We start from the raw sequence: 18,239 nt of genomic DNA, 5'->3' as shown, positions 1-18,239 counted from the left end.
GGATTATAGGCATGTGCCACCATGTCCACCCAGCCACCAGCCCATGGTTAATCAGGCTATCAGAAAAGCTGTGGGGGGAGGGGGTGGTGTCCTGCCTGAACTTCAGAGGGTGGCTGGACAAGTTGGAGGGGTAGATCCCTGAGTGCCTATGCCTGATACTTAGTGCATACTCAATAATTAGTTATTAAATAAATGAGAGAATAAAGGAATGGTTGGATTAACCTGTCGGGCCCTCCCTCTGAAGGATGGAAGTCTGTGCTGCCCATTTTAGCATGGAATGGGCCCTATGCCATCTTCTTCCCAGGTATTTTTGGGATTCAGCTTCACTCATCGCCCAGTGACCATTTATTGAGCACTACCTGCATCCCTGGCGCTGAGTGAGGTGCAGCTTCCTTGCTACCACCGTGGGGCAGCCTGTCCTGTGCTTTTTGTACACTCCAGTCCCAGTTCCCCACCTCCCAGGCCCAGGTTCAGAGCTCAGAGCTGAACATGCAGCAGGTCTGACCACATAGCTGGGCTGGGCAGGTCGCTCTGAGCGCCAAACCTTTTTGATCATACACCCCTAGCAGTAATAAATTTTTAAAGCATGTACACCAATATATGTATATTTCTTTATTTATAATTTCTGTATATGCACTACTGTATTCATATTGTCTATATTATGAAACATAGACTAAATAGACTAATGAGATCGTAAAATGGATCATCTTGCCCTCCTCCTGGGGCGCACACACACTCTAGACTAATAATTCTCAAACTTAAACGTGCATCAGAATCATCTATGAGGCCTTGGGGAGAGGGGGAGAAAGTTACTAAAATGCGTACTCCCAGACCTCACCTTGAGAGACTTAGATTGAGTGGAGTCTGATACAGGTCATTTATTGATTACACATTAGGAAACCGCTCCACATGGTCACATGTTCTAGTTGTGAGGATGGTGCTTAAAGAAGGCCTACAGTCTTTCTTGGGGAAAGCTGGACACCCCACGGGGACCAGGCCAGTGCTGGCTGCCACCCAAGCAGGGCTAACTTATTGGAAGAGGTGACTGTGCAGGGAAGTAGCAGGGATGAATCCCAGCCCCTTCCTCTGCTCCACAGACAGACTTGCTTTCTGGGAGGTGGTCCCTGAATCCAGGATCAATTGTGAGGTCTTCATAGACTCCCAAACTCTTAGTTTGGAGCCCAACCCCGTCAGGCCAAATGTACTAAAATATACCACATTCCACATTAAACATAATTTTCTTGCAGTAAACATTTTGAAACGATTTTTACAAATTTGGCTTTTGGAATCACTGGACGACAAGGGACTCACTGAATTTACAACTGGTTTTATTTCTAAGCAATCATGCATGTGTTGGATGTCTTGCCAAGTGAGAAAAAAACTATGTTTGTCTTCAAATATAATGAAATGTTTATGAGTACTACGTTTAGCAATTAATGACATTGATACAACAAAAACATTTAAGTGAACATTTATTAATTTTGGTTTGAAGTTTTCCTTTCATAATTTGAGGACAGTAATTTTTTTCTGGTCTCAAGCAGATGCTTTAAAAGTTCATAGGCTTAAGTACCCATAGCACCCATGGAAAAAATCCAGACCTGAGGCCAAGCACTCCCAAGATTGTATCTGAAAGGACGGAAGGAGGTTCCTCCATGAAGCAGAAAGGAAAATGCCCAATGTTGGCCAGGCACAGTGACTCATGCCTGTAATTCCAGCACTTTGGGAAGCCAAGGTGGGTGGGTCACCTGAGGTCAGGAGTTTGAGACCAGCCTGGCCAACATGGTGAAACCCTGTCTCTACTAAAAATACGAAAAATTAGCCAGGTGTGGTGGCTCATGTCTGTAGTCCCAGCTACTTGGGAGGCTGAAGCAAGAGAATCACTTGAACCCCAGAGGTGGAGGTTGCAGTGAGCTGAGATCACACCACTGCACACCAGACTGGGCAACACAGCAAGACTCTATCTCAAAAAAAATAAAAAAGGAAAAAAAAAATGCCCAGTGTCGGAAAGAGAACAGTGTGTCTCCATCTGAGAAACTTGTGTACTGACTTCAAAGTCCAGCATCAATTGATCTATCCCAGGGCCACTTGCTCAAATAATTGTAACAGGTGACATTTATGAAGCACTTATTCATACGTCCCAGGCCTTGGTCTAAGCACTTCAGATGTACTAGTTCATTTAATTCCAGAAACAACCCTGTGAGATAGGTACTAATTTTGTTCTTGTTATTATTACTATTATTATTCCTATTTTACAAATAAAAATCCCGAGGCTTGGAGAAGTTAAGTCACTTGCCTAGGAGCTGATGGGGGAGGCATGGAGGCACAGCCCTAGGACAGCCTGAGTCCTGATTCCCATGATACTGTGCATGCACCAGGGTGGAATTTCTTCACGTCCCCAGCCTGAGGGAGACACCTATGGCAGAGGAGGCCTCCTCACTGAGCTCCTGAACCAGCCCCTCCTGCTTGAGGACACCTGAGATGCCTGGTGGCTTCAGCTCAGCTTTCTGGAAGTTAGCCAGGGAGCACACAGCTACTGATGAACACAAAACAGAGTAAAACAACAACAAAATCAAAGAAAGATGCTCGAAATGGCTGCAGTACCCCCAGCATCCTCTTTTCTCCCACAGATGTTTTAAATGGCCTTTACTTGGCAGGCAGACCCTTCCAAGAATGTTACAAAGACCAGAGAATCATAAAGGAAAAGTATCATAAATATGACCACATAAAAATGTAACACTCCTTCATGGCCAAAGTTGAAATACAAATAGGAGTCAGGAGGCATCTCTCCAAGAAGCCAGCAGCATTAAATCACACCAAATGCCTTTAGCGTGAGACCCAGGACAGCGAGCAGACTTTTCTCCAATTGCTGCTGGCAGTGTAACATCTCCCTTTCACGCACCCTTCCCCAGAGCAGTCCCAGGCACACCCAAGGGCAGCTCTCTTCCCAGGAAGGTTTCTCTCAGTGGAAAGAGCAGACCTGCTGTGTGTCCCGCCTCTCCCTTCCTCTCACCCCAATTCCTCCCTCCAGCCACCACTAGGTGGCACTAGAACTCCACTGGAATCCCCTTTGTCTCTGACAAAAGTTTTTGGGGAGCCCTCAAGCCATTCAAAACACCTTAAAAATGTTTACCAGGGCCAGGCGCAGTGGCTCACACCTGTAATCCCAGCACTCTGGGAGGCCGAGGTGGGCGGATCACCTGAGGTTGGGAGTTTGAGACCAGCCTGACCAACATGGAGAAACTCCCGTCTCCACTAAAAATACAAAATTAGTGGGGCGTGGTGGCACATGCTGCCACGCATGCCACCGAGTAACTGGGTGGTGCATCCCATCTACTTGTGAGGCTGAAGCAAGAGAATCGCTTGAACCCAGGAGGTGGAGGTTGCAGTGAGCCAAGATCGCGCCACTGCACTCCAGCCTGGGCAACAAGAGCGAAACTCTGTCTCAAAAAAAAAAAAAAGTTTACGAGGCCAGATGCAGTGGCTCATGCCTGTAATCTCAGAACTTTGGGAGGCTGAGGTGGGCAGATTGCTTGAGCCCAGGAGTTCAAGACCAGCCTGGGCAACATAGTGAGAACTCATTTTTACCAAAGAAACAAAAATTAGCCAGGCATGGTGGTGTGCACCTGTAGACCCAGCTACTCAGGAGGCTGAGGTGGGAGGATCACCTGAGCCTGGGGAGACTGAGACAGCAACGAGCAGTGCTCGTGCCACTGCACTCCAGCCTAAGTGAGTGAGACCCTGTCTCAAAACCAAAAATAAATAAATACATGTTTACGGATTGCTCTTTTCCTCTTTCAAAATGAAAAGAGTTTTGCTGGGAAAACATATACACTTACAGTTTCCATTAGCTACTTCATGGTAAAGAAAATATATCGTTGAGGAAACTGGCCCCCTCTTCAATCACTGAGATGTTCCCCTCTGAGTATGTGCCCTTCACTGAGGCCACTTTTCACCTTTCATCCTGAGATGGGGTCTCTGGCAGCAGAGGAGCTCTCCCAGTCATGGTGACTGTAGGACAGAAGGCCAAAGCTCCCTGCAGAGACTCTCCCAGGACTGAGGCCAAGGGTCCCCAAACTTCATCTGAGTCACAGTCCTCCAGAGCGCCCCTACTCACACCAGGATACCCCCTCTGACTGTGGCCAGTTACCCAGTACGGGCGTCTGCATGAGCCCAGCCCCTGGCACTCTGCAGATGTCTAGGGAACATCTGTCACTACATGGCCAGAGCTTGAGGGTGTGTGGTCAACAACAGAGGTGCTTCCTAGCCTGGCCCTCTGTGTACCCGATCACCCTCAGAGCTGAAACTCTATCCAGGTGCCCTCTTCCCCCAAAGCAGCCTGCCTGTCTTTGCCCCTAGGTCTCTGCATTTGGCCCAACATGTAGTGTCACATGCGATGGTCGCAGGATCTCCTAGCCAGAGCACCAGCCCTGCTCTTCATGGTCTGGGAGCATCATTTCTGTTTGGGCAGAAAATCTACCTTTATAGTTTCTTAGTCATGTAAGAGAGGGAAGAGAAAATAACATTCTAAAATTCAGGCTTACTTGTCTCTTCTTAGAGAAACAGGAGTAAAAAATGTATTATAGTCGGGTACCGTGGCTCATGCCTGCAATCCCAACACTTTGGGAGGCCGAGGAGGGAGGATCACTTGAACCCAGGAGCCTGAGGCTACAGTGAGCCATGATTGTGCCACTGCATCCAACCTGGGCAACAGAGTGAGACCCTGTCTCAAAAAGAAAAAATTTAAAAAGTATTATCAACCAGGAAAACAGTTCCATGTTCTGTTCCTCAGTCAGAAACAATGTTAAGATTTAAACCTGATTATTTTGTTTTACGTCAATAATAATATTTTATTATTATTATTATTTGAGATGGAATCTCGCTCTGTAGCACCCAGGCTGGAGTGCAGTGGTTGGATCTCGGCTTACTGCAACCCCCGCCTGCCGGGTTCAGGGGATTCTCTTGTCTCAGCCTCCTGAGCAGCTGGGATTACAGGCACACACCACCATGCCCAGCTAATTTTTTTGTATTTTTAGTAGAGACAGGGTTTCACCATGTTGGCTAGGCTGGTCTCGAACTCCTGACCTCAGGTGATCCATCCACCTCGGCCTCCCAAAGTGCTGGGATTACAGGTATAAGCCACCACACCTGGCCTGCTTCATTCTTCTAATGGCTGCATGGATCCCATTTTATGACTGTGTCATATTTTATTTAAACAGTCCCCTGTTGATGAAATTTAGATTGTTTCCAGTGTGGTTGTCATTAAAAGAGCTATAATGAACATTCTTGTTTGTTTATAGTGGCTACTTCTGCAAAGCTACCCATGGGATGAATTCAGACTTTGTAATTACTAAGTCAAAGGGCATGTGTATTTAAATTTTTGCTTTAAATATATTGCCAAACTGCTCCACAAAAAACCTACCAATTTGTACTCCAACCATACATGTATGCAAGTAGCTATTTCCTTAAGCCTCATCAACACTGGGAATTATCAATCTTTCAGTTGCTAACAACTTGGAAATTTTTAAAGGCACCTGGTGGTTTCGTTTCTTATTTAATTATGAATGAGGATTAGAATTTTTCCAGGATGTTTGGTCACTTTTTTCTCTCTCTCTCTTTTTTTTTTTTTCAAATAGCCTGTTCAAATCCTTTACGCATTTTTCTTAGGATTGTTCATCTTTTGTATTGATTTATATGAGCCTTCCGCAAATTAAGGAAAAGAGGCTTATGTGTGGCAAATACCCTTCTTTCAGTTTGTTATTTTTATTTTGTTTATTGGTATGTTTGCCCATAGAAGCTTCTAATTTTTATGGCTCTTACTTTGTCCATCTCCTCCTCTACAGCTACTAAATTCTGGGGTCTGTTCCCAAAGGCCTTCCTTAGCCTCTGATTATGAATAAATTCACATACATTTTCCTGTAGAATTTTTATGATTTTAATTTTTATGTTGAATCTTTTAACCATGTGAAAATTATTTTGGTATGAAGCATGAAGTAGAGATTGCTCCCGAATGGCTAGCCAGTTGTTCCAGTGCCATCTGTTAGAAGGCCCCATTTCATTTCCAGCCTCTCTCCACCCTCAGGGCTACGCAGCTCTGTGGAGTCCCCAGAGTGGGACCCACAGAAGTGCCACGTTGCTTTCCCCGGGTCTGCCAGGACCCCTCAAAGGCCTGTGTCCTCAGGGAAGCAGATAATCGGGCCACCGAGAGACAGAAAGGGCACTGCACTCTGCTAGACACACAGAACAATAATCTCCCAGTCCTGAGAAGTGGACTTGTCAGGATGTTCAATGTTGAATGCTTTCCCTGTGAAGGAAAAAGAAGAGAAAGAACCGTCAGGGGAGGGCATACTCACCATATACAAAGTAGGAAGATGGCCACACCCATATTTATAAAAACACACATGCATACACACACCAAATATGTACACATGCACTACACACATACACATACATGTGTACACACATGCATACACAAGTACATAGACACATCTCTCACACATCACATACAATGAGTTTCTCCAATAGGGGGCATCTAGTCCTAAACAGCCCTCTCAATAACAGGAACTCCAAGAATGATGAAGCCAGTGTTTCTCAAATAATATCCAGACTACTTTGCAAAGATCAAAGAAAATCTGGAGGACCCCCAAGAATACATCTGCAAGACTCCAATTTGAAAATAAAACAAAATAACATGAAGAAAGAACCAAAGATTTATTCTATAAATATCTTCCAATTGCAAATTAACACATATTTATAACTGTTTTTTTAAAGATGTAAATCATTATTAAAAAGAAAAATGTAATTTTTTTTTTAGTCTCTCTTTGTCACCCAGGCTGGAGAGCAGTGGCATGATCTGGGTGGGCTCACTGTAGCCTCCGCCTCCTGCGTTCAAGCAATTCTTGTGCCTCAGTCTCAAGAGAGGCAATTCTTATGCCTTAGCCTTCCAAGTAGCTGGGATTACAGCCATGCACCACCACCCCCAGCTAATTTTTTGTATTTTTAGTAGAGATGGGGTTTTGCCATGTTGGCCAGGCTGGTCTCAAACTCCTGAGCTCAGGCAATCTGCCTGCCTCAGCCTCCCAAAGTGCTGAGATTACAGGCATGAGTCACCACACCAGGCCAGATCTGCAATGTAATATCTTTCCATATGTGTGAGTAAAAGAAGCCTTTCTCCATGTATTGCTCCCTCTATTTCTCCCCCTACTCGTTCAGCAGGGCCAGGCTCCAGGCAACAAAATGGGATTCTCCTTTTTGCCTTGTCCTTTTATCTTTTTATGTTTTTCCAATTAAAATATTTTATGATTTTTACTGGAAATCGTTAAAAATCATTATTATGATTATAATAATGATTTATTATGTCTACTATTATAAAAGCAGACAATTCAGAAAATGGAGATTTTTTAAAAAATTAAGCCATCCCCTCTCTTTGACAGATAATATCCCTTTTGTAGTGGGCTTCTTTCTGGCCTGTTTCTTTGCTGAAGTATTTCCTGTAAATACCTGGCAAGGAGCAGCCCCACTGCAGTCACTCAGCACCTGTTGCTCTGCAGGGCTCCAGGGACCCAAGCTGACCTGGTAGCTCTGTATTCTCTCTCAAAAGCTGGAGCTGTGAAAAGGTTGGCCCGGAGTCTTTGACCCAGTTTTCTTCAAAGTGTTCTTCCAGAAGCATTGTCTCTTCTTTTCTGGAGACTCCCAAGGTTAGAGTGGCTGGGGACCCTCAGGACACTCTATCCCTCCCTGAGACTAGAATGGAATTGAGGGGTGCTCACGACCCTCGCAGCCCAGTTCGCTCTCCGTCTGCTCCGCACCAGCCCTGCTGGTTCAGGGTCATGAAGTCTGGCCTTGGGCCAGAACAGTCCACTTTTCTGGTCAGCAGCCCAGTGGGGACTAAGGCTGAAAAGCACAGATGGAGGATCCCAGCTTCCTCCCTGACTCTGTCCCCACCAGGGTATGTGAGCTCCGACAGCCCCTCTGGGGCTGTACCCACCTGAAGATGTAGTGGTGATTGTCCTCCTGGCTTGAAGGGTTTCTCACCCCTGCCCTGCCCTCTCCTCCACTCAGAGTCAGACTCACAGGACCACTGGTGGCTCTCCCCATCTTCTCCAGTGCCTCCTCGTTTCCCTCACACAGGGAAATCTGTCTCATAGGACCCAGAGTAACATACAAATATGGAAAATAAAAAAACTAAGTGGCCGGGCTCAGTGACTCATGCCTGTAATCCCAACACTTTGGAAGGCCAAGGTGGGAGAATCACCTGAGGTCAGGAGTTCAAGACCAGCCTGACAAACATGGTGAAACCCCCGTCTCTACTAAAGATACAAAAATTGGCTGGGCGTGGTGGTGGGTGCCTGTAATCCCAGCTACTTGGAAGCTGAGGCAGTAGAATCACTTGAACCTGGGAGGCAGAGGCTGCAGTGAACCAAGATCATACCACTGCACTCCAGCCTAGGTGACAGAACAACACTCTGTCTCAAAAAAATAATAATAATAAGTAAGACCCAGGTTTCTCTCTGTCTTCATCAGAAGTACAGACCACACAGATGGTCATGAAACTTGCAAGACTTATTTGGGATGATCTGACTTAAAATACGGGCTAAGTAAACTTTACAAAATTCATTTTGCAGATTTCAGGAGTCCCTCAAACATCTGGGCTGTCATCCTTCAGAGAGGCTGGAACTGAGACACAAGGAGAGACCTAGTAACCTCGGAGAGTTAGGAGAAGCAGTGATTTCAAATGCATGTCAGTCACACGTCACACGTCACACGGAAGAAGGGCGGGGGGAAAGCCATGCAGGTGTGGGCGTGGCACTTGAGCAGCCTCTCCCATGGGCACCCAGTGGTTAATGCACATGGTTAGCACGTCTCCAAGGGAGGCCATCTCCTTCCACTATCCCTTTAATGGCAAATGCTGGAATATGGTTGAAGACTCCTCTCAAGGGTCTCCTCTTCCAGGAAGCTTTCAGGTGCCCCTTCTGGCTCCTCCTAGCCTGAAAGCCAACATGAAATCTCTCTGGGCTGAGCTGAGTCGTCATATTTTGTTGTTGTTGTTGCTGTTGTTTTACTTCGTCTCTGAGACAAGTTCAAAGTCATGTTTTTCATCAAGACGAGAAAATATACTTTGGCTCCATCGGCATCTTTGCCTCACCACACCCAGAATTTGCCTGTGCCCCAAAAGAAGCCCCGACAGCTGTTAAGCCTGAGCATCCAGACCCTAAAGCAAAGAGAAATGGGCCGGGAGGAATGGAGTGACAGGGCGGGGCCCATTTGCCTAGAGGTGCTTTGGGCTGGCTGGTCACAGAGGGTGACTCACTCCCCCAGAGAGGACGGGAGTGGCACCAGGGGACCATTGGGTTGGGGAGGGGAGCCTTTGTGGAGAGAGCCTGTCCCTGCCTTAAGTGCCTGCTGGACCCCGGGAGTCTGGGCTGGGGCCTGGACACTGCTTCCTCCTTGACCCCTCAGGCCCTTGGAAGCCGAGAGAGACCCTCTTACAGATCCCAGGCTCATCCCCAGTGCAGCAGACACCAGGAAGGTGGCCAGAGCCTCACTGAGCCCACCCGACGGCTGCCCACCCACCCAAACTGGAGTCATGGATAAATTCCGCATGCTCTTCCAGCACTTCCAGTCAAGCTCAGAGTCAGTGATGAATGGCATCTGCCTGCTGCTGGCTGTGGTCACCGTCAAGCTGTACTCCTCCTTTGACTTCAACTGTCCCTGCCTGGCGCGCTACAATGCACTCTACGGCCTGGGTCTGCTGCTCGCGCCCCCGCTCACCCTGTTTCTCTGCGGCCTCCTCGCCAACCGGCAGTCTGTGGTGATGGTCGAGGAGTGGCGCCGGCCCGCAGGGCACCGGAGGAAGGACCCAGGCATCATCAGGTGCGGTCCCACACCACTCAGTGACCCATGGGCTTTACCAGGGGCTCCCCAGCCACCCACAGGCACTGCCAAGTGCACCCCCAAACCCCAACCATCCTCATTCTCAGGGGATTCTCCACCCACCCTGTAGGTACTGCCAGGTGCACCCTCTCCTTTCCCCAACTAAGAATTACCGGCTCACAGAGACCCACTTGCCAGTTTCCACTCTGGAAACATGTTTCTGTTTCTATCATTTGTCACCTTTCCATGGCCAGTGCTGTAAACATAGGAATGACACAGAATTCTCAATTACCCAGGCCACTCTAGGGGCTGCGGGAAAACTTCCTCTTTGCCCTCTGAAGTTCTGCTGAAAATCAACTGGCAAAAGGCAGATTAATAAGAGAAAAGGCATACAAATTTATTTGATTATCATTTTGTGTGCCGCAGAAGACTTCAGAATAAAGACCTAAAGATACAGGGGAAATGGTCCATTTTCATGCTTAGGTTCAACAAGGTCTGGATAGCCATGCAGAAATAGAATTGGATTAAAAAAAGGGATGAACTAATGCTATAGACGGAGTGGGGAAACTCAGCAAGGCCATCTAAGTTCTTCCTGGCCTCTCTATACAGTGTTCCTTTCTCCCAGACATGGGGCAAGACCCTCTCTAGAAGGGAGTCTTATGACCTACAGTGAAACTAGGTAGGTCAGATCGTTTCTTTATGGCCACTTTTTAGACAGAAAGGCAGGGGGAAGTTAGAGTCATATTTTTAGGTTTTATGGTGACAGCTTTGGAGAAAAGGGGTTCTGGTTTCTATGACCCACCTTGGGGAAGATGGATTCTAGTTTCTATGGCTAGCCTTAGGGGAGAATAAGGAGCCAGAGATTGGGTGGGGGTACTGGGCGTGGTGGCTCACCCCTGTAATCCCAGCACTTTGGGAGGCCGAGGTGGGTGGATCACCTGAAGTCGGGACCAGCCTGGCCAACATGGTGAAACCTTGTCTCTACTAAACATACAAAAATTAGCCAGGCATGGTGGCACACGCCTGTAATCCCAGCTACTCTGGAGGATGAGACAGGAGAATCGTTTGAACCCGGGAGGCGGAGGCTGCAGTGAGCCGAAATCACGCCACTGCACTACAGTGTGGGCGACAGTGCAAGACTCCGTCTCAAAAAAAAAAAAAGAGATTGGGTTGGGGGAAGGGGAAGGGGAGCAGGTGGAGGGACAGGAGAAGGTTAAAAAAACTTTTGCTTCTGGGGTCTTCATTTTGGGGTGTTGTTTTCTGAGCCCCAATACCACATCTCCACATCTGTCACACTGGCCATGGAATAAATTCACCACATGCTTGAAGGGCCATCCCGTGATATGCATAGCAGTTTTTTGCATGTAGTGAGAGGCAATGATTGGCTTAAAGGCTGTGTTCCCTCTCTTGTAAGCTCCCTAGGGTGAGGACCTTACCTACTGCACACCGTGTCCTCAGAGCCCAGCACATGCATGGCACTCTGTAGCAAAGTCCGTTGGAGTTGAGTAATTCATTGCACACCCACGCAGGGCCAAGCTCTGTGCTAAGTGCTTTGAGTGCATGGCCTCTCTGAATTCTACCTGAGTTCTCAGGCTGCACCTTTATTGGACCCATTTTTAAGGATGGAAATTTGAGGCACAGAGAAGTTAAGTAACTCGACCAAGTTCCCACAGCCAGGAAGTGGCACTGCTCAGATTCAAACCCAGGCTGACTGAACAGGCCAAGCTGGAACAGCTGCCCTTCCTGTTTTGGGACAAATCTCTAAGTGCTCTAGATGTGCAGGCAGTGACAGAAGGGGCTAGGTGGGCTTTCACTCACTCACCATCTCCTCCTCTCCCCTATTCTCTGATATGGACGGTAGAAGTGCTGTCAAACATATCGAATGTAACTTCATAACGAGTCCCCAGTTGCATCTTCTGACCACATTGCCCTCCATAGAAAATGCTAAAGCCAAAGCCAGGCACGGTGGCTCACGCCTGTAATCCCAGCACTTTGGGAGGTCAAGGCAAGTGGATCACCTGAGGTCAGGAGTTCGAGACCAGTCTGGCCAACATGGCAAAATTCCGTCTCTGCTAAAAACTACAAAAAATTAGCTGGGCGTGGTGGTGCACCTGTGGTCCCAGCTAGTCAGGAGGATGAGGAAGGAGAATCGCTTGAATCCGTGAGGCAGAGGTTGCAGTGAGCCAAGATCGTGCCACCACACTCCAGCCTGTGCGACAGAACAAGACTCCCTCTCAAAAAAGAAAAAAAGGCCGGGTGCGGTGGCTCAAGCCTGTAATCCCAGCACTTTGGGAGGCCGAGAGGGGCGGATCACGAGGTCAGGAGATCGAGACCATCCTGGCTAACACGGTGAAACCCCATCTCTACTAAAAACACAAAAAATGAGCCGGGCATGGTGACGGGCGCCTGTAATCCCAGCTACTCGGGAGGCTGAGGCAGGAGAATGGCGTGAACCCAGGAGGCGGAGCTTGCAGTGAGCTGAGATCCGGCCACTGCACTCTAGCCTGGGTGACAGAGCGAGACTCCGTCTCAAAAAAAAAAAAAAAAAAGAAAAGAAAATGCTAAAGCTACCACTGCCTAGAACATATTTACAGTTCACACTGGGTAGGTCACACACGCACACGCCTGGCATACACCATTGGATGTTTTGTGTACAATCCAATTCAGAAACAACATTTGCATCCAGTGCACCTGCGCGCAGCCTCTGTTCCAGGTTCTCAGGGATCACATCTGCCTGCAATTCAGCTGTGCAGGGTGGTCACAGGCACTGGGTGTGTCCCTGGCCTTTTCCTCTGGGGTCCAGTGGGCACAGCTCCACTGGACTCCTGTCCTGTGGCCAACACTCAGTCGAGGTCACTGCAGGCAGGGGCAGAGCTGACCAGGAAAGGCGCCTGAGGCCGGTCAGAGGGTGGGCTCCTGGGATGCTTTGTGGGTGGGGGTGTTAGAGGTGCTGCTTTTGGAGGGTTACTGGGCAGGGCTGTCTTAGCTTAGGCTCTCCTCCAAAAGCAGGCTCTGGAAGGAATGTGATAATGAGTGGGCAACTGGGGCTCAATCCTTCAGGGGACCCCCTAAGGGCATACACAGAACACATCTCAGAATTGTCCCACTGAGGATTTAAGAAGCTGGGATATTGATCCACAAGGCCCCAGCCCTCTGGGGTTGAAGGCTGATTTGGGGGTTAACTTTTCAGTGCTTCCAGCCTACCCCTCTCTGGAGCAAAAAATCCTCCAAAGCCGCAGGGGCAGAACAATGCAGGTGCTTGAGGTAGGAGGCCCTCGGGCCCTCCCTGTGAATAGAACCAGGCCACGGCAGCCACAGATGCCTCTGGCATGGGCAGGGCACCAGCAGTGTCTGTTGCAAGACCTAGACCAGGAGGAATGCCAACTCCTCAATGCTCCAGTCCTGGGGATCCCAGGGGCCCCAGCCCTCCTTCCTCCCTGCGTCTGTCGCTGAGACCTCTACACTGAGAGCTGCAGTCTGATGTAACCCGGCCTGGGACTTCCCAGCAGTCCATCCTTGCATCTCCCCTGCTGCAGCTGACTTCCAGCTGCTCCCTGTGACCCCCCTCCTTCCTCTGCTCCCAGGTACATGTGCTCCTCTGTGCTGCAGAGGGCGCTGGCCGCCCCCCTGGTCTGGATCCTGCTGGCCCTCCTTGATGGGAAGTGCTTCGTGTGTGCCTTCAGCAACTCTGTGGACCCTGAGAAGTTTCTGGACTTTGCCAACATGACCCCCAGCCAGGTACAGTTCTTCCTGGCCAAGGTTCCCTGCAAAGAGGATGAGCTGGTCAGGAATAGCCCTGCTCGGAAGGCAGTGTCTCGCTACCTGCGGTGCCTGTCACAGGTAACTGGGGTGATCCTCCCCTGGCCCTTGCACCCTCACCAATCCCCCGCATTGGTTCTGGAGTGGGGTGGGGGGTGGTGAGGAGGAACAGATGATGGGCTCAGTCCATTCCCAGGAGGCAGGGAAGCACTGGAGACCACAGCTCTGCCTTGCCTGCGCCCACTGCACACCTTCTTCCTACCCATGAGAAATAATACGAATCTCCACTTATTGAGCATTTATGTGCCAGGCACTGCAGTGAGCATTTTATATGTATTATTTCATTTAATTTGTGGAACAACCATTATCCTCCCATTCTCCAGGTGAGGAAGCAGGCTCTGAGAGTTTAGTTCATAAGGCCAAAGTCACACAGCTTATGAGAGGCAGAGCAGGGATCCGAAGGAGTGTCATTATTCCTCTTAATCACCTTCCAACAATGTAGGCTCTCTCCAGATGCCGGTCTTCCCAAAAGGCACCAACTCTATTATCTTGGGGGACAAACCCCAGCTCTGCCCCCAGCCTAGACTCTAGATTCCACCTATAGATAATAAAGACACAGCCCCTGCCCCTTGGGGAGGCTGACAGGCCCATGGGCTGGCCAGCAGTGCAATGGAGGGAGGACCCACGTGCAGGATGCACTTGATTCTGGCTCAGACTGTGACCTTGGCCATGGGACTACCCCTCTGGACCTCAGTTTCTCATGCAAAATACAGAGGAGCTTGGTCTCCTCCATCTTGATGGTCCCTGCAGGCTTCAACACTCTAGGCTTTTCCTAGTTCGGTGGAAAGAGCATGGAATTTGCAGTGAGACCAGGGTTTGAATCCTTACTCAGCTGTAAGTTATCAGTCATGTAAAGTTTATCAAGTTGTTTGCTTTTCTGCTCTCGTGTATAAAATACTCACCTTAAATCTAGTGATGTTGGGGGGAGTCTAGTGAAATGCCAAATGAGAGAGCTTTGTAAATTGTGGAAATCACTTCTGTAAATGATAAGGATTCAAATATGTCCCTGTGGTTTAAAGATGTGACTTCCCTGCTCCAGGTCCACACAACTGCCCCAGGTCTCAAGCTGGGCCTTTAAGAGACTATGGTTTTGGAAGGTAGAGAGGAGGGAGAAGAGTCTGCCAGGTGTGGGCTCCAGCTTTAGAGAACTACTTCAGTTTGTCCTCACTCCTGGCTGGGAACACTGTCCCCTGTTCCTATTGTGTGTCACTGTCATTCAGCCTTCAGTCTCGGCCCTCCAGGTCAGGTTGGGTGTCCCTCCTCTGGACTCCCTCTCTATGACATGTACCCAGTCATCGCCTATTTAATCGTCTATTTCCTCCACTAAGGTAAGAGCTCTGTGAGAGCAATGACTGAGCCCCCAGTTCCTAGCACAGTGCCTCCCACCAAATATAACACAGTGGATGCCTAGATGGGAAGACAGATAAGCACACACAAGGATGACAAAGGACTGGATAAAAAGATGAGGGGGGCCGGGCGTGGTGGCTCACACCTGTAATCCCAGACTTTGGGAGGCCGAGGCGGGTGGATCACATGAGGTCAGAAGTTTGAGACCAGCCTGGTCAACACGGTGAAACCCCGTCTCTACTAAAAATACAAAAATTTGTTGGGTGTGGTGGTGCACGTCTGTAATCCCAGCTACTTGGGAGGCTGAGGCAGGAGAATGGCTTGAACCCAGGAGGCACAGGTTCCAGTGAGCTGAATCGCACCATTGCACTCCAGCCTGGGCAACAGAGCGAGACTCCATCTCAAAAAATAAAAATAAATTTAAAAAAAAATGAGAGGACGGATGATGGATGGTTGGATAGGGGGTGGATGAGTAGATAGATCAAGGGAAGAAAGGAGGAGCATATGGGAGCATGAATGAATGGGAAAAGAGATGGATGGATGATGGACGGATGACTGAATAGGAAAGTGCGTAGATTTGAGGAAGGATGGATGGGAAATGTAAAAGGAGGGACTTTGGAATACCTTTGCCACACTATACAGGACAATTCCTCAAGTAGCAGATGCTTTAAGAGTTAATTCACTTTACAAGGCCACGGGGATATAAAAGAGGACATGTAATCCGATGATCACACAGTTTTCTTTGTGTTCATTCTTCTCAATTTATTTCCCATTTCATTCAATACTCTGATTAATGAACTATGATGTTTGGAGTGGTATACTGCAGTTAAATTATCTAAGGAGTATTTGAATCCATTGGAAAATGAAGAATATTATGTAGACATGGTCAAATTAAATTTGCAACATTCACATACGTATTCATAAATACATATGTATAGGGTTAGGCCCCACTCACACCTAACCTCGGGCCTTCTTACCTTGCAGGCCATCGGCTGGAGTGTCACCCTGCTGCTGATCATCGCGGCCTTTCTGGCCCGCTGCCTGAGGCCCTGCTTCGACCAGACAGGCTTCCTGCAGCGTAGATACTGGAGCAACTACGTGGACCTGGAGCAGAAGCTCTTCGACGAGACCTGCTGTGAGCATGCGCGGGAGTTCGCGCACCGCTGCGTGCTGCACTTCTTCGCCAGCATGCAGAGTGAGCTGCAGGCACGGGGGCTGCACCGGGACAATGCAGGCAGGAGCCCCGAGCCCCCCGCAGTGCCTGAGCCCCCAGAAGTCCTGGACAGTGGAAGCGGGAAGGCCCACCTGCGCGCAATCTCCAGCCGGGAGCAGGTGGACCGCCTCCTGAGCACGTGGTACTCCTGCAAGCCCCCGCTGGACCTCGCTGCATCCCCCGGGCTCTGTGGGGGTGGCCTTAGCCACCGCGCCCCTACCTTCGCACTGGGCACGAGGCTGTCCCAACACACCAACGTGTAGGGTCCTGGCCAGGCTTGAAGCGGCAGTGTTCGCAGGTGAAATGCCGCTCTGACAAAGTCTGGAGGCTTTCCAGGCCATGGGGACCCCACAGCAGGCTAACTCTTGTTAGCCTCCTTTTTCAAGTAGCCCAATCTCTGCCTAGTTTCTGGGTGTGGCCTCCAGTGTGCTTCACAAACTTTAATGTGGACTCGGTTCACCGAGGGCCTTGTTAAATACAGGTGCAGACTCAGCGTAGCCAGGACCCAGTCTGAGATTCAGCATTTGGAACAAGCTCCCTGGTAATACTGATGTACTTTTGGTCAGTGGACCAAACTTTGAGTAGCAAAAATCTAAATAGATCTGCCATGGGTTCTGGGTTCTAGAAGTCAATTCTAAATAATAATAATTACCTTAGTCTCTTGCCTGGTTTCATTTGTATAATTGTCTTTTTTTTTTTTTTTTTTTGAGACGAAGTTTTGCTCTGTTGCCCAGGCTGGAGTGCAATGGTGCGATCTCGGGTCACTGCATCCTCTGCTTCCTGGGTTCAAGCGATTCTCCTGCCTCAGTCTCCCGAGTAGCTGGGACTACAGGCATGCGCCACCACACCCAGTTAATTTTGTATTTTTAGTAGAGACAGGGTTTCACCATGTTGGTCAGGCCGGTCTCGAACCCCTGACCTCAGGTGATCTGCCCACCTCGGCCTCCCAAAGTGCTGGGATATATAGGCGTGAGCCACCATGCGCGGGCTGTGTAATTGTCTTTAATTCTCTGGGTTTTCTAGCAGCTTATACCAAGATTCTCATAGTGAGTTCTAGCAAACTCTGCTAGTTAAGTTCCTTTTGAAACCACTAGTTAGTGCCTCTTGCTGGCTACTACAGATGACTACTTTTATATTTTCCTGTTGAGGGGATTTTTCTGTGTTTGAATGTCAAGGGGCTGACTCTCCCAGCTCCAGCCTTCCCAGGCCCCACCAATTCTAGCCAGCCAAGGCCAAGCAGCCCTGCCTGGGTCCTCCTCCTTCAAGATGCCGCTGCTCTCAGCCTTATGCTCTCCTGCAGGCGGGGCAGGCGCTCCTCCTTCACCTTCCATGCACCCCTGCCCCACCGCTAGCCTGAGCCCTGGGCTCAGCAAGGTTCCTTCCTAAGATGACCCTGTCCCCTAGAAATTCCGAGGGGTATCTACTGCTGCCCTTAGCAAGAGGTTGGCACCCTGGTGAGGATTTCCTCAGAGCAAAGTAGGGGTGTGGGGTCTAGCTCAGGGACAAAAACCCCTGAAATGCCGGTGTTAGTTCTGCTGGAAAAACTGCCATTCCAGGCCCGGTTCAGTGGCTCATGCCTGTAATCCCCGCACTTTGGGAAGCCGAGGCGGGTAGATCACCTGAGGTCAGGAGTTTGAGATCAGCCTGGCCAATATGGTGAAACCCCGACTCTACTAAAAATATAAAAATTAGCCGGGCGTGGTGGTGGGCACGTGTAATCCCAGCTACTCAGGAGGCTGAAGCAGGAGAATAGGTTGAACCCAGGAGGCAGAGGTTGCAGTGAGCAGAGATCACACCGCTGCACTCCAGCCTGGCAACAAGGGCGAAACTCTGTGTCAAAAAACAAAAAAACCAAAACTGCCACTCCATCTCTGGCAGCCCAAACAGGAAGAGTTTGGGGAAGATTTAGCCTTTGCTCTCCTCTGGGCCTCTGCCCTCCCTGATGACTCATCCAGCCCCCACTCCCTACCCCCACCCCCAGACACCCTGC

General features: G+C 49.2%; 1 protein-coding gene across 1 annotated transcript; it reads left to right on the top strand.

Moving 5' to 3' along the window:
- The first annotated feature begins 7,629 nt into the window (after positions 1 to 7,629).
- Positions 7,630 to 16,916, top strand: CALHM3 (calcium homeostasis modulator 3). Its single transcript, XM_007964022.3, has 3 exons — positions 7,630 to 9,870; positions 13,455 to 13,710; positions 16,021 to 16,916. Exons 1-3 carry the CDS (start codon positions 9,584 to 9,586, stop codon positions 16,510 to 16,512), a joined length of 1,035 nt encoding a protein of 344 aa, XP_007962213.1. The 5' UTR covers positions 7,630 to 9,583; the 3' UTR covers positions 16,513 to 16,916.
- The last annotated feature ends 1,323 nt before the right edge of the window (positions 16,917 to 18,239 follow it).

Source organism: Chlorocebus sabaeus, chromosome 9 (genome assembly GCF_047675955.1).
Source record: "Chlorocebus sabaeus isolate Y175 chromosome 9, mChlSab1.0.hap1, whole genome shotgun sequence".
NCBI classification, from domain to species: domain Eukaryota; kingdom Metazoa; phylum Chordata; class Mammalia; order Primates; family Cercopithecidae; genus Chlorocebus; species Chlorocebus sabaeus.
Note: the sequence above shows the minus strand (reverse complement) of the source record. Positions and strands in the feature narration are given on the sequence as shown.

Bases quoted from the DNA above. Each gene is read 5' to 3' on its own strand.
- CALHM3 (XM_007964022.3), top strand. From the start codon at position 9,584: ATGGATAAATTCCGCATGCTCTTCCAGCACTTCCAGTCAAGCTCAGAG. The intron at 9,871-13,454 runs GTGCGGTCCCAC...CTCTGCTCCCAG, and splicing joins AAGGACCCAGGCATCATCAG to GTACATGTGCTCCTCTGTGC. The intron at 13,711-16,020 runs GTAACTGGGGTG...CTTACCTTGCAG, and splicing joins ACCTGCGGTGCCTGTCACAG to GCCATCGGCTGGAGTGTCAC.